The 15,824-nt window shown below is 42.9% G+C and overlaps 1 protein-coding gene across 1 annotated transcript in view; it reads left to right on the top strand.

Moving 5' to 3' along the window:
• Positions 1–15,824, top strand: part of grik4 (glutamate receptor, ionotropic, kainate 4) — a 213,327-nt gene that overhangs the window by 78,818 nt on the left and 118,685 nt on the right. Inside the window, exon 2 of the mRNA XM_035534393.1 lies at positions 14,240–14,374. Coding sequence (XP_035390286.1) covers positions 14,293–14,374 — 82 coding nt within the window. The 5' untranslated portion in view covers positions 14,240–14,292. The remainder of the gene's footprint in view (positions 1–14,239; positions 14,375–15,824) is intronic.

Genomic DNA, 15,824 nt, shown 5'->3' with positions numbered 1-15,824 from the left:
GGTGGGAGAGTGCACGAGGGTATGCTGCAGGAGAGTGCACGAGGGCGTCTGGTGGGAGAGTGCACGAGGGCGTCTGGTGGGAGAGTGCACGAAGGCGTCTGGTGGGAGAGTGCACGAGGGTGTGCTGCAGGAGAGTGCACGAGGGTGTGCGGTGGGAGAGTGCATGTTGGTGTGCTGTAGGACAGTGCATGGGGCCCAGACGAGATGCAGGCATGCGCAGTGCTAACCTGCCCCTGTTTACCTGGGGCTTTGAGTTACAATGACACACAAACCTTCTGGATACAGTCCAGTGGCGTGGCTGGCATTGAGTCTCAACTCAGGCCAGTGCCGAAGATTTGTATGCATGTAGTTCAAAGAGTCTGAAATGTGAGCAGACTATACTCTCAGGTGGGCATGTATACGTGTCTGTAACCTCCCCCCGGGGTGCACACACACCAAACACTCAGGCATTCTTATGTAAGTGTCACTAAACTCCCAACAAATGCTAGCGTCGTCTTATAAGCTAATATGTGCACGCCAGTCGCAAAACTGCAGCAGCCGGCGGAACCTTTGCGCTCCACACTTCGCGGGCTGCCTGTCACACTCGGTCTCGTCTGCGGATTGGCAGGAACGCACCCAAGTGCGTGCCGTGTGTTTCCTCTCCACGTCCGTTCCCTGTCTGACACTCCTCTCCGATTAGCATACTGACTCGCCGCCTCACAGATCAGTAGCACAATAGCTATAAAATTCAGTACTGCCACAGTCGTCTCCGTTAAGCCTCTGTTAGCGCCTCTTCGCACTTCTGCTCTCAGCTGAGGGAAGCGCATGTCCTGAAATCAGTGCTACCACTCTACATTTCGGTACACTGTCCCGCTGCTTAGTGGCATGTTATCCTTGGCTGCTGATGGCATGTCGGAGATCACAACTTTCCTCACTAGCGCCCCCTTTTGAACACAGGACCACACTCCTTTTTCCCCAGTTCTTGGGTAAGTTGATGAAAGCCATATGCACTACAGGTGCATCCGAGAGAAAAAAGTCCAATGCTTGCTGTAAAACTGAGACAGAGACAAAGACAAACACCCACTCTATATCACTCTCTGCAGGGGTTAGTTTTTCTTGTTGCATCTGCAAAAGTATTATATATATATATATATATATATATATATATATATATATATATATATATATATATATATATATATAAACGTCTTTAGGGAGAACTGTTTTTACTGGAATGCTGGGCTTCCTTTGGGTGGAAAGTATACTTTTGCACTTTTGCACTTTTGCACTTCTGTACTTTTGTAGTCGTGTACATTTGCACTTTAGTGCACAGTTGCTGCTGAGGTTTTATGTCTCCTCAGTTCACCTAATTTCACATCATCGCATTTCTAAATAAAAAGAAGAAAGAAAAAAACGACATGTGAGACATGAGACATGTGAAGCCTGTCATCTTCCCGAGAAACATCTTGAACTCTTGCTTGAATGTCCACTGTGTTTGAAAGAACCACTGTGTTGAGAACGTTCAGGGCTAAAGGTGCCTCAATATAAGTGCTACCACTCTCTTACTCAAGAGCCAAGCCAGAGTTACGTCTGACTACCTGCCTAGCTCTAAAGTTAAGATTTGATCAGCGTTCCAGGAAGAACCCCTCAGCACCCCTTGTTTTCTGACTCCTGATGGTATTATGTATTCAGTGGGTTTCCTCTAGGCATGAATTCCAATGAAGCAAGAATTTGTGAGCCTGCCCGCTGGCAAAATTTGTCTTAAGCAGAAAAACAAGGCTCTGTCTTCTTTATCATTTCACCGACATTTCTGATTGCTGAAAAGGAAATCTGCATTCTTTAGAAATAAACGCCAATTACCAGGAGGTACTGAGGGCGTCAGGGCAGGAAGAGTACTCTACTGGGAAGGTACCAGGCCAAACCCTCGCTGCTTACCACCTTACACACACACGCACACACAACTGGAATCACTCCATGCACGTGTGCAGAGGTCTTCACTCTTTAGAGTCCCGCTGGTTTTGTCTGTGCTAAGGCTCTATAGGAAACCTCACTTTTGACTGAAGCTGGGGAAATCTCCAGATATCGTTCACGGCAAAGGGCCATTTCATTTTGCAGTGCATTTAATACATGACTAAAATCCATACATTTTCGCTTTGCGCAGTATATCTGTAAAATCATTTGCGTACTGTATCTTTTTTCCACTCTTTTTTCCCCCGTCATCTTTTTTTCTACAGTCTCTAGAGAAACAGCTGGGAGATTTATGGAGTCGTCTTCCTACCAGTGTGACATGTATATCAGCCAAAAAAAGGCTGGTCTTTGGTAAATGCAGAAACTGCACCTCCAGTAATTGCTAAACAGCAAGGCTGCCTGTGGGACTGTAGCTGCTGCACATGTGTGGAGCAGAGGGTGACGCTTCCACCGCACGGAGCTGGAAGGGGCGCAGTGTGTCTGCGGAACGGGCAGGCCGCGGCCTATTAACGAGAACAATTTGGGCATGGAGAGGGGATAGTAGCGGCAGTAGGGGGTGGGGTGGGGTGGGTCTGGGGGGCTGATTACGCTGGATGCAGAGACGGGCACCGGGAGACGAAGGGGGCAGGGGACATGTGGGGGTCTGGAGCACCGGCCGAAACCGCCTGCTGGACCGGGTCTGCGGCAGAGCGCGCCGTCTCAGCCCCGCACCCGGCGACAGCTGCCGGGCTCATGCGGGAAGCCCGCACGTCGCAGGCACTTCCTGGGTCCTAGCCCCCGCTCCAAGGAGAGGCGTCCACTGCTGTGGAGAAACTACAGCTGCTCTGCAGACAAACGGTATCGTTTGTGGGGTAATTAGGAGTGGTGGGGAGCAGCAGCCTCGCTGGCACAAAGCCATTAATGAATGTGCCCGTGCAGTAGGACCAGCGCTTCCCTGACACCTCCCCATGTCAGAAAGCTGAGAAGTGCACAATACAGTCCGACACTAATTGGAGCAGCTGGGATCCTTTCCCACACTGTGATCTTGTAGATAATAGGAATGGAATTTAAAAGAAGCATCATTTAATCACACATTATGGAACCGCTCGTCATGGTTTCCGTTGGAGTCGTCTTCTCCGTTTCTTCTATGTCTTGAACACATTGTTTTAGCACATTTAGCTGGTCAGCACGTGATCCACACCCTGCACTAGGGTCTGATCCACACTTACTGAGGGTCTGATCCACACTCTGACTGAGGGTTCAATCAGCACCTCACACTGAGGCTGCTGTGTGAGTGCATGAATCCAATATGGTGTCCGTGAAAGTATCGTCGGTCTACTCCGAGTGATGCATCTGTGTTACAACCCACGTTCAGTCGACACAAACACCACCTCCTTTCTAATGAGTGATTGGAAGAAAATGATAACCCGCAGTTTGGATCATAACATCACTGTAATTGGGAATGTTATCGATTCATTTATGAGAAGGTTTCTGGGTAATAAATCTGGATTAAGTGAGGTTATATTCACTTATGCTGTAACTTTTACCGACATTTGTGTAATGAACTATATGAATTAGGGGGTTTGAAACATTGGTATTCATTTGTATTGTGCATTTGTTTGTTTGTTCAGGCATGCATGTGTGTGTCTGGAAACCAAATGCACCCATACTCATAGGAAAACCTCGGAAAGTGTGACATTGTGGGGAGATTTAGCATCTAAATATTTTGGGGAGATTTAGCATCTAGACATCGTGGGGACATCCCTGTGCGCACCTATACTGTTTCATGCTGAAAATTCACACATGAGCCAACAGAGACAAAATATGTCATTTTTGCGTTGGGTTTAAGTCTAGTCATGTTTAGCCATAGACAGCACTGTAGTAACAGTTGGTATTTTTCTTCATTTTTAAATTCAAAATCCCGATAATTGTTTGCGTGTTTTAAGAATTCAAATATACTAATAGCATACTACATTGTTTTGTGGGGTATCTCAGACTTTAAGCAGCATTTGAAAGTAAATGTGATTTTATATCACAGAAGCAATGTTTAAGCAATTAGTACAGCCAGCCATAAATAATCAGACTAAATATGCATATCATAAAAACACAAGAAAATATGATTTCTTTTCTCTCTAGCCTGCAGGCTTCCTTTCAGTGCATGCATATCTTCAGATAATGGTGTATTTTAATATGCACACTTTGACAATGTAACTGAGTGTCAGTGAGTTTCCAGCTGATTAATTTATTAGTTTATTAATCTAGCATTTAAAACGTCCAAATATTTTGTGCGAGTCTTTTTTTTTTCACTAAAACATATTTTGTAGTGAGATACAATTCCAAAGCGGATGGCAGAGGAACGCATTCTGGAGGGTTCCCGCCACTCAAATGACCAAGCAGCAGTAACGCGGGGATACAGTCAGTGTGACTGGAGCCTGCGCAAACCAAGCCAGACATTCTGTTCTGAACTCTAGCCCACTGTTCTGAATGTTAGCCCCTTGTTCTGAATGTTAGCCTACAATTCTGAATGCTAGCCCACTGTTCTGAATGTTAGCCCCTTGTTCTGAATGCTAGCCCCTTGTTCTGAATATTAGCCCCTTGTTCTGAATGCTAGCCTACTGTTCTGAATGTTAGTCCACTGTTCTGAATGCTAGCCCATTGTTCTGAATTTTAGCCCACTGTTTAATGGGCTTTAGCTAAAAGCAATTAAATTCTAATTTGTGCAAAATTATTATCTTTCTTCCAAGCAGGATAGCACATTTGTATTTGGTCTTTTCTTGCCATATATAGGTCATTCAGGGCAGTGCTGTATGCAGATGACTGTAAACATATACAGACATTGCATTACAAGCCATCGATTTATCATTATTGGTATGCATAGGAACATCCTAAAGCACTTCCCGACCACAAGAACCTTTCCCTGACAGTACTGACAAAATTACGTACCAAACTGTATACTTACCTAACATGAACTTAAATCCAGTAATCCAAGATCAAATTAATGAGATAGACCAACTCAAGAAGGGAAGTTTTGAAATGCTCATGCTTGTAATTACTATTGGCGTAGTGTATTACATAGCATGTCAACTTTCCAGAATTTTTGTTCTGCTTATACATCCATTCTAACTTGGCACCGACTGCAAGATGATACTGTATAAAGAAACATCCTTCAAGCAGAGAACTCTCCTTCCAAGATTGATCATTAGGGCCAGAGATGTAGACTGCCTTGGGAAATGTAGATGGGGCAGTGTTGTAGTTAAATGCTCTTTAAAAAGGCGTGTGCTGCAGCTTCGATCCGGGAGTCCAGAGTGGGCTACATCAAAGGCCGTGCCCTTGGAGCAAGGCTGGGGAGCCAGACAGCGAGGGCAGAGGAGGGAGGAGGCTGTAGCCACGCGTCTCTCCCAGGTAGGCGCCAATCAATTAGCTCTTTGTTTGCTGCTGGTGCTTCATGTTAGCAGCCACTGCTCTCTCAGAAAGGCTAATAATGACACTGGAGAAGATGGGCAGGGGCCGCCCATCCTGGTACCGCCCACCCTGGTACCGCCTACCCAGATACCACCAACCCTGGTACCGCCCACCCTGATACCGCCCACCCTGATATTGCCCACCCTAGAACCACCTTCCCAGGTACCGTCCACCATGGTACCGCCAACCCTTGTACTGCCCTCCCTGGTACCTCCTTCCTTGGTACTGCACTCTCTGGTACTGCCCTCCCTGGTATCTCCCTCCCTGGTACTGCCCTCCCTGGTACTGCACTCCCTGGCATCTCCCTCCCTGGTACTGCCCTCCCTGGTACTGCACTCCCTAGTATTGCCCTCCTTTGTAAAATTTGTCTGCTGTCTTGGATCTCTTCATGGTTATTGCACGTTGTTTCAGCAACACAAGAACACAGATGTATAGATGTACAGATTGGGGCACCATCAATTGCTTACTGGGCACTTATGGTAAATAAAAATGCTTTTAAACAATCACTTTTCTTTAATCTACCCCAGTTCTGGATTGGTCTGTGGGTTTTTGTTTTTTTTTTTAAATTGCACACCTCTAGAACAAAACAAAATGCATATTCTTAAGAACTTTCTTTCCCTTACCATTAAACAGAAAATCTAGGGAAGACATTTCTGATTTTGTAAGTTTAGAAAACCCTTTTCCCAGCAAGAATATTAATGTGCATTTGTTGGGCTACAGTGCAGTTTATGTGTAGGTTATGCAGGGCATCTTCAGTGAGTGCAGACGCTGCCTCCTCCAGTGTCTGACTGCACATCAGACCCACGTCAGAATTCCTCTTTGATCGGAACTCTTTCGAGACCTGCACAGAGAGTCAGAGAACATTTTTCGAGGGCTTTCAAGAGCGCCCTCTTCTGACACTCCTGTTCATATCGCTCTTGATTTCTGAGTGGCTCCTCTGCTGCTTGGGCAGAAGGAGTTGCTTATTTTGAGCAGGAGAACTGTCCTTGCTCAGGCAACTCATCACTTAATTACCAGGGTTAGTATCAGAGCAGGGAAATCGCCTCAACCAGTGCGGCTCTATTGCCTTACGGGACGGTAGCCGAATGCTTTTAGTGTAGGTGCTTTTGGAATGTCAGTATACTTCTAATTCAGAGTCCTAAATGTCACTATTTAAACTTCTGTAAAGCCAAAGATAAAAAATTAGTGGACAGTGCCAAACCAACTTTGGGATTAGCACTGAGATTACCAGTGCCACACCCACCCTGGAATGAGTTTACCAGTGGGGAGCATTTTAAACATACTTCCAGTTTCTGACAGGGCTTCACATTCTAAGAACACTACCAAAAAATGACCCACAAGTTACAGCTATTTCTGACTGATGCTTTTTAATATATAGGTTTAATGTTTTACAAGCCACAAAAATATTGGTTTCCGTAATCACATGTCGCAAATGTCAGGTTGTTTAGGTAGGACCGACAGAAAACAGAAAAACTACACATGGAATCAGCATGCAATATTTACTGCTGTGTCTTTTCTAGTCTTATTCAGTACCTGTTGTGAAACAGATCAGTCTAATATACAGTGCGGTTGGATTTCAGCGGGCTTGCAGTGCTGGACAGATGACCTGACGCACTGACCCACTAGTGACCTTCTGCTAATAGGATGATCAGGGTGCCTGGTCAGGAAACAAGACTTGTTCTCCTTCGAGAACCTGATGTGGAATGCAGTGAGCACACAGCTGTCACGGTGTTGCCCTGCAGGGGGCGCTTAACAAACAGGTGGTGTTGCCCCATCCTCCAAGAGGCAGCCGTCATTAGTATTTTCAAGTTTTAATTTCCGCTGGCAGACTGCTGTGTCTGTGCCAGCTCAGGTGTGAGAGTGTGGAGTGGTTGCGAGAGCCCTAATTTACAGCTCCTGAAGAATGTGACATCTTTTCACAGAGATGTAAAGAGCCTCAGCCGGCCTTTATTGGCCTGAGTATAAAGATGGTTTTTAGCCTCCTCACACAGTTTGCATCTGACCGGTTTAGTAAACTGTGCTCCTGCTTCAGTACGCATAAGTCCTTATCTGCGTAACTCATATTTCAGGTCATACATCAAAAGGAACTCACATCCCATCTACAGGATAGTTTATGTGTATGATTTGTTTCAGTGAAAACACTCAAAAACGATGCCTTGAAATTTACCACTGTGCCCAGATATAACTATTGTTTATCTGTTGTTTGCCTAGTATCTCATTTGATAGTCAGTATTGCGGTCCTGGCCTCTGTAGTATTGAAGTCACAATGTGTTATTACCCCTGGATCTTTTTTTTTTTTTGCCTAATGTGCTTTGAAGACAGGTACAGACCCCACTGGTACAGAATCAGTATCAGAATTAATTGCTTCTGACTGATCAGGAAGTGAAGGATACAGCGCTCACGTCTTTATGCCTGACCCACGGTTCAGAACATGACGTTTGTTTTCACTCAGGTAATGGTTCAGTGCTGTTGGTCTAGTGGGAAAAATCTGAGGCAAAAAAGACTAAAACATTCATTTTGAGATGCTAAAGGCAATTAGCTGAGTTCAATCTTTTTCCAGTGGACATTTTTACTGTATTCTTCTGGTGCTGTTCTAATCATGCTAATTGCTTTCAGTATGCGATTGTTTTGATGAGCATTGTTTTGATAGATAAGTATTCTGACAGATAAAGAATGTGTGACAATTTTCCTTTGTGTGACAGCTTTGCTCTCTGTGTTCATTTAGTGAAATATGCTTGGACACTAGTGCTCATAATACTGATCTTTAATCTTCGTGTTAATAACCTGAAGGATAACTCTTAAAGGTAATGAAGCCGTCACACAGCCAAGTACACATGCCTAATTTACTCTATTCTCAGATGCACTTACACGCCACATTGAACATTGCTTATGAAAATGGCTTATGGCAAAAAACATTTAAAGATCTAGAACAAAGTGGCGATAAAAAGGTGTAATTACCTCACACCACACCACTTCTCTTAAGTACTGTTTCTGTGGTTTAAGAGACAGGGCTCAGATTCATAACCCTGGACAGTAACCAGGCTGTTGCACGCAACATGTGTGACATGGTATTTCATTCCTACTCATAAAGTTACCATGGTGATAATTAGTGCACCGCGTTTCACGATGCTGATTGCACCCGTACCCCGTGCGAAGCCATCAAAATCGACATGTAAACAAACCATATATATTAAACACCCACAACAAGAGAGATGGCCAACTAATCGCAGTGTCAGATAACTGGTATGCCAATAACTGCCAGTTACATAAAAATATAATGCATTTGAAAGTTTGTCTGAGGCAGGAACTGCGTGCTTGGGTCGGGGTGATGCCGTCAGTCCTAAATCACGGCGGAGCAGCAAAGCTGTCTCGTCGGGAGTGCCTATAGTTTCTTCCTCTGAGACATTCTGAGATCCCACTCAAGCAAGCAGGTCGTCGTGCACTCCTACTACTGCAGTTGCAAAGTTTCCCATCGCACTCACTCCAAACAAACCAAAAATGCGCCTTTGAAATAAAATGCTCAGTTGGCTAAGCGTGTGTATGTGCACCATTTTGCTGATGGCATGCACGCATGAACTAACACTGAGAGAAGACTGTTCAAACCTCCTCAGCTCCTCAGCAGGGGCGTCTGCTGCTGGGCAGGTTTACGTGTCATTTTTCGCTGATTAATGCTCTATTCTGGCTATATCTTAAATCGCATAAATAGTGTGCCAAAAGAGTACTTTCAGGGTAGTGTGTCCAAAAGCTTAGCATTCACATTTAGAATTTGAGAGGGTCCTGGACCACATAGTACACTGGGAGAAAATTCGAAGTGTGTGAAAACTGGACCCTGTTCATTCCAATGACTTCAACGCTGTGGAAAGCTTCTGAAGCTCAACCAAACAATACAAAATGGCAAACGCCAACGAAGTGTGTGTATAATGCTTAACAGCATAAACCTGAGGAAAATGTGCTAAAATAATAATTTTTTTTTTTGTAGTTGTTTTTTTTTTCCAAAACTGCAGATCCATAGAAATCATATAAATGAATTATGATTTATATGGACATGCAAAGATAATTTGACTTATTCATTCAGCTAACAAAGTGGCGTGTCCTTCAGCCATCACATGCCTTATAGATTAAAAAAAGAGAGAAATCAGGACACTGCTCCAAGAGTGTTACAAAAGAAAAGGTGTTTACTGGCTCCCAGTGCTCCCAGAAAGAAAAACCATATCCCATCGAAAACAAACAAAAATATTCAAAAGGGAAACTTCAGTATTCAATTTCAAGGAAAAGATCATAAAATCATTAATCTCTAGCATGTTATAGGAACTAAATAACATGAAATAACACTATTTCCATGCATGTTAATCATCACTCAGTAAATCACATCCTCAATAAAGGTTGATCAAACAATGTTAATTTACATGCATGCATACACACGCACGCACACACACACGCACACACACACACACACATACACACACACACACACACACACACACACACACACACATACATACACAGCATATGTGTATCTCAAACACAGAGTCCGTATGAACACACTGGTGGAGGGTAGCTCCATCACAGTGGTAAAGAATGATAGATAGCTACCTAGATAATTTAGCTAGATACCCAATCCAAACATCAAAGCATCACTTTTTTGGTGAAAATTCTAACCCATGGTAATTTTGTCACATATATAATATTTGTATGTATTTTGTTCTTCTAGAACAGTGGGGCTGTGCTGTATTAGGATGTTAACCTTCTTGGACGTTCTACCACAGTGTGTCTTAGACCTGCTGAGTTACACAGTGCCACTGTTTTCAGCCTCTGGCTTTTGCTGTGTTGGAAGTGAACTGGTTTATATGACTGGGTGTATGGGCAGTTATGGGGAAATTTGCAGACAGTAAAGATGGTCCCTGTAAGGACGGTAAAATCTGGACCACCGATATCCCTGCTGGTTCACGGTACACTGTACCTCAAGAACAAACACTGCACTGACCTCATCTTAGGAAAGTAGGGTCTTAAAGTGCTCAGCATGGCACTGGTGTGCTTAACCACAGCCCTGGTGTCTCATCTTTGGAAAAACAGATCGGTTCCGTTATCCACGCAGTGGGCCGGGTATGAAGCTATGTGGGTGTTTACCAGCAGCATGGTCATTATGAGTGAGTGCAGGGCAGTGGGGTGAGACCTGGAGGGGATAAAACGTCACTCATCTCCACGGTTACACTGTTTATGTGGATCACAATTCACAGATCAGTGTTCACCCAAAATCAGTGAATCTTGCAGCCAAATCAGAAGCGTAATAGAAAATATCTCAAAATAAGTCATCAGTAAATTGTTTGATACTGACAGTAAATATTGGTGATAGTCATCAAACTATCATACTAAAGTCCTGCTACTCTCAGTACCTGGTGTGACACCTGACTGACAAAACATCCCATTCATGACCCACTCCTTTAGGTTAAAATCATTTTATAAATATTAATTGATAATTGAACAGAAACTCTTTCATTATTTGAATCTGTTGTTGTTTATTAATACATGAAAATCTGAGTGAATTTTTTACAGACCTCTGCTTTGATTCAATCATAAATAAATAAATAGTTATAACAGTATGCATATTGAGAATGTTTTTCTTGTTTAACACATTTCAATAGATACTTTAAATAGATAATAATAAAATAGATAGAATATTGCTTTACTTTTGCAAGGCACTTTGATTATACAGCAGCAAAGAACATGTAAATTATCTGATGGCACTTGCCTTTAGTCCAAACTTTGATGCAGTGTGGCTGTGCAGCTGCCTGCAGACGTTGCAGTGGAATAACCAGGTTTTAGGTTTTAGTAGTGCTAAGCACGTCATGACAATATGCACTACCATGACAAATAAGTGCGTAGTACATAGTGCCCAGATTCAGATGTAGCTTATAAATCACAGATGTCATATGTAAATAAATACAATATGTGGAAGTGCTTGTAAAATGCTATTGCATGAATTTATTAAGGGAACATGTTAATAAATTTGATGTTAATGTTACATTCAGTCTGGCAGTAAATTCGATGAATTTGGCCCATTATGACTTACTGTTATTAAACTTCACCGCATGTTTGAAGTCACATTAGCTGAAGTAACATTATGGCGGCTGCCGTCTGGACATTAGGAATAACTTTTACTAGGCACATATATCATTTGGTATCAGTCAACATAAGCAGCTGGGTGCGTCCCATCTGAAGGTAGAGCTGCAAACTGATGGAGATAATTGTGTTTACTGGGAAAATCCTTCATAATCCACATTTTACATAAGTATTACTTAGATTAACAACATAATTTGAACTTTTTTAGTGTTAAATTGTTTTATGTGAATCTAGCCTCAAGTTTGTTGGCCAATATACACACACAACACCAGAATGTATAAAATGGAAAAAATATGTGGACCCTGTATTAAAGAATCGACTATATGAAAAGCAAATATGATTTTTTTTTATGGTAAACATGTAAATATGATTGTGCGTCCTTTAAATGGTGCATTGGAGTTGCAGAACACAGTGGGATGACAGAAATGACTGTCAAGCACATCTATTCAGAATCTCTCTTAATGATCTGCTAATGAACGGAGTTAATGGAGCGTGCACTGTAGTTCGGCACTGGAATACCTTTTATCTGTCCTTGCTTTTCATGCCATGCAACACAAAAAAGTCTGACGGTTTTGGCCTTTGCTGTTTCGGTTATGTGCAGCTGCATTGGAAATGCATGAAAACCACCAGATAAATACTTACCATCATTATCATTATCGTTCTACCTCAGTGCACCTGATTAAAAAAAGAACTAAGCTCTCTTTATATTCTGTCTTCAGAGCAGATGGGTTTTCTTGGGATCTTTTCCAAAATGAATGAATGTTTAGGTTAAATGATATGATATAGTGTCTCCAGTTTGACACTTCAACAGGTTTTTTTTTTTTTTTGCTTCTTGCTACATTTTCTTTAAAATGCTGTGTGCTTTGTTTCATCCTAGCAGCTAAACTCAAGATTTGTCTTGCCATCTAACAGTTACACACGTCACTATCTAACTGTGAAGTTGAGGAGTCCGGATGGCCTCCAGTACGAGGTGGACGGGAGCGGCGTGTGTTTCTGACAGGGTTCCTCCTGCCTTTCAGCCTCCTTCTGCCTGTCACCACCGGGACCTTCAGACCCGGCGCTTTGGGGGGCCCGGCTCCGCCTCCGCTACCTCTGTCCACCGTGACATTTTCATGAATGGGAAAAGAAAAGCCGCAGTTTGTTGCGGGTCCTCATTCCTAGCCTCCATCACGATGCACTTCTATGGGTGGAGGTGCGGCAGAGTGCTTTTAATCACCTGTCAGCTGTTAAATAGGAAATTGCTTCCCTTTACCTCCAAGCGGAACACCTACAGCTGCAAATCCGGGAAATCGTTTGAATTGGTTTTCAAGCCGGTTTTGACTGGGTTTCCATCCTGGGTTGTTTTAAAGTGGGCTGAGTAACACAGGCTCAGAGGCGCAGTCCCTGTGTCGAGCCTTACCTACCTCACACCTGCACATGTCTACAGGTATCTTAGCTTGTGCTCAGAGAAAGCAGACTGTACTGAGGAGAGACCAGCCACTGAGCAGCTGGAAGGAGATCGAGCAAAAATCGCATCGATGGCGCCGTGCAGAATAGCGGCGGATCGTATGTTTAAAATATTAAAACTGGTTTTTCTTTGCCTTGTTAAGACACCTGCAAGTACGAAAGCCCTCAGTGATGGCTATCGACTGCCGAACGTTCACTCTGCCAGTCTGGTGTTCCACTGTGCAGACCCACTGTACACAAAGCAAGCTGCGATTTCTGTAATTGCGTTTGGAGTGAATTGATCTGGTTCTGTGCACGGCTTCTAATTGTCATTTCCCTGCTGTGATAATGTATCTCCATGTTTCTGGAGGTCTGCGCTGAGTTGGAGGCGGCAGGCATGTCTGGCTGCTTGACACTTGCCACACTTTGTTGTTCATGCTTCACACAAGCAAGAAGATAAGGTTGAGTGAACAAGAGTTCACAAGTGTGGAGCGGTATGGATTAAATTTACTACCCCAGACGAATGTTTGTCACTTGAATTAAACGAGACCAACTGTCCATTTCATTCTTCACTGGCTACGGCTTACACTGAGGGAAAGGGGATATTGCTTAAAAGGATTCCATTGACTGAATCCATTTAAATCAGTTTAAAAACGTAATCTCTGTTATTCTGTGATACAAATTAACATTAAAGTATGTGTTTTATAATATCGTTTAATGTTTGTAGACAGACGCTGTGTATCTGATCTCTGATATAATCTAGTTGTCAGCGTGATCTATGATCTCTGCTGTGGAGTTTATTATATTCCTGTAGTGCTGCATCAATTACAATATCAATTAGACTATCAGCACATTCAAAGATTATAATTATCTTGTTTTTCATGTCATACTAGAGGTGTATAAATAATTAATTCAAGGTTCAATGTCATGACAAGATTATAATTATGGAAATAAATTCTTCTTAAATGACTTCTGCTGTTGTATCTTCTAGTTACCTTTGAAGACATATGGAATCCACACATTCCAAGTCTGTGTGTATTTAGACAAGGAACAGTTGCCATGAGATCGGCTGCTAACTGTTATTGGTTAACAGCCAATCTGCTTTAATTCTCGCTTATCATCAGGCAAGTGTGACCTTTTAGCGAACTCTAAACAATAAGATGAGCTAAATCTGCCACTTAACTGGAGGGAGGTTATGCCCGAGGAAGCTGTAACTGGTCGACTGCAGCTGTAGTAAGTCTTGCTGTCATGAGGTGTGGCTGTAGCTGACATAGCCGGGGTTTCTCTGTCATTTTCTCCATGGCAGGCGGCTGTGTGGAGGGGCAGCCCCGGGGCAGGACCCATGAGGAGGTATAGAAGATGCTCGCACTCTGGGCACATCTGCTCTTCTTAGCCATGTGGGTGAGAAGCTCCACCAGTGGCCCACTCTCCTTCAGAATAGGTGAGTCTTGCTCTGGTGTATTGACATGTATTGGGACTGGATAAAACTGAACTGGATTGGGACTTGATAAAACTGAACTGTATTGGGACTCAGTAAAACTGAACTGTATTGGGACTGGATAAAACTGAACTGTATTGGGACTGGATAAAACTGAACTGTATTGGGACTTAGTAAAGCTTGCGACTCTTAATGGATATCCTAGAGTTTAGTGAATAAACACATGGACTAAATCTGCAATTAACTCTCCCCATTTTGCTTGTCAGAAGTTAGAACACAAAAATGGGCTTGTTTTCTTCTGTTTCTGTAACTAAATACCAATGAAATAAATGTATTTAATTAAGCCCAATGCACTGGCTCAGTTAATGGCATTCATTTGGTACCTAAGTAGTGATGCTTTGGTGGAAACAAAGGGAGTTTACTGAAAACATTCTACATCCAAGGACTTTAATTCTACCCAGCGCATTAATAATTATTGTAATACATACTTAGGAAATAGTATTGTGATTTAATTTTTTAATTAACTTGATTATTTTATATTTTAAACAAATAAATTCTAGCCCTAAAAATTTCATTATTCTGTTTCTAGACTTCCTAGGCTCATTCACATTCAGTATTATAAGTATTATGATCCTGCCTTAATGTACACTATATTGTACAAGATATTTTGGGCATAAAATGTGTAAATGTTAGGTGTTCTGAAATGGTCTGCTTTAAATGAGAGGACTGCAAGCCTTGCTGTAGCATTTCATTACTGTACTAAATACCAGTGTGCGTTTGAGTTTTTCCACAAGGGCACTTAAGTTTCAGCATTAATCCAAAATGATGGATGTCAATTCCACTCGTGTGGAGAGGACGAGCGCTGACAGAGGAACGCCGATGACAATAAAGTGCACTAATGACAATAGCCTCAGTGTCATACTGTTAGCACTTCAGTTGTATGTAAACTTCAAATCCAGTCCAAATGGACACTGTTCTTTGTATGTGTGTGTGTGTGTGTGTGTGTGTGTGTGTGTGTGTGTGTGTGTGTGTGTGTGTGTGTGTGTGTGCGTGGTTATATGCGCATGTGCACGTGCATGTGCACATTCCTGTGTGTGCGAGTGCACGTGTGTGTGTGTGTGTGTGTGTGTGTGTGTGTGTTTACCAGAACCTTGCACATCCTTTGTCTCATTAAAGAAATCATTTAAGCCCTTTTTATCTGACTTCATTCCCATATAGAACTCCAGTGTCAGGTCAGGGGGAGTTTAACTAACACATCTGCGACTAGGCCAAACCTCATCTGGAATGAACTGTCCCCTCTCCAATTTACTGGCACTGAGCAGTGCAAGTCATTTTCCGGGTGATTTAACAATAGGGGGCATGCATATTTTTGTGTGGATGTGTGTGGGTGTATGCCTGTGTATGTGTGTAGTTAAATCACTCTATTGGGAGGCTGCATTTTTTGTGGGTGTTT

This window comes from Electrophorus electricus, chromosome 15 (assembly GCF_013358815.1).
Source record: "Electrophorus electricus isolate fEleEle1 chromosome 15, fEleEle1.pri, whole genome shotgun sequence".
Classification (NCBI taxonomy): Eukaryota; Metazoa; Chordata; class Actinopteri; order Gymnotiformes; family Gymnotidae; genus Electrophorus; species Electrophorus electricus.
The sequence above is the reverse complement of the archived record's forward strand: the minus strand, read 5'-3'. Positions and strand labels throughout refer to the sequence as shown.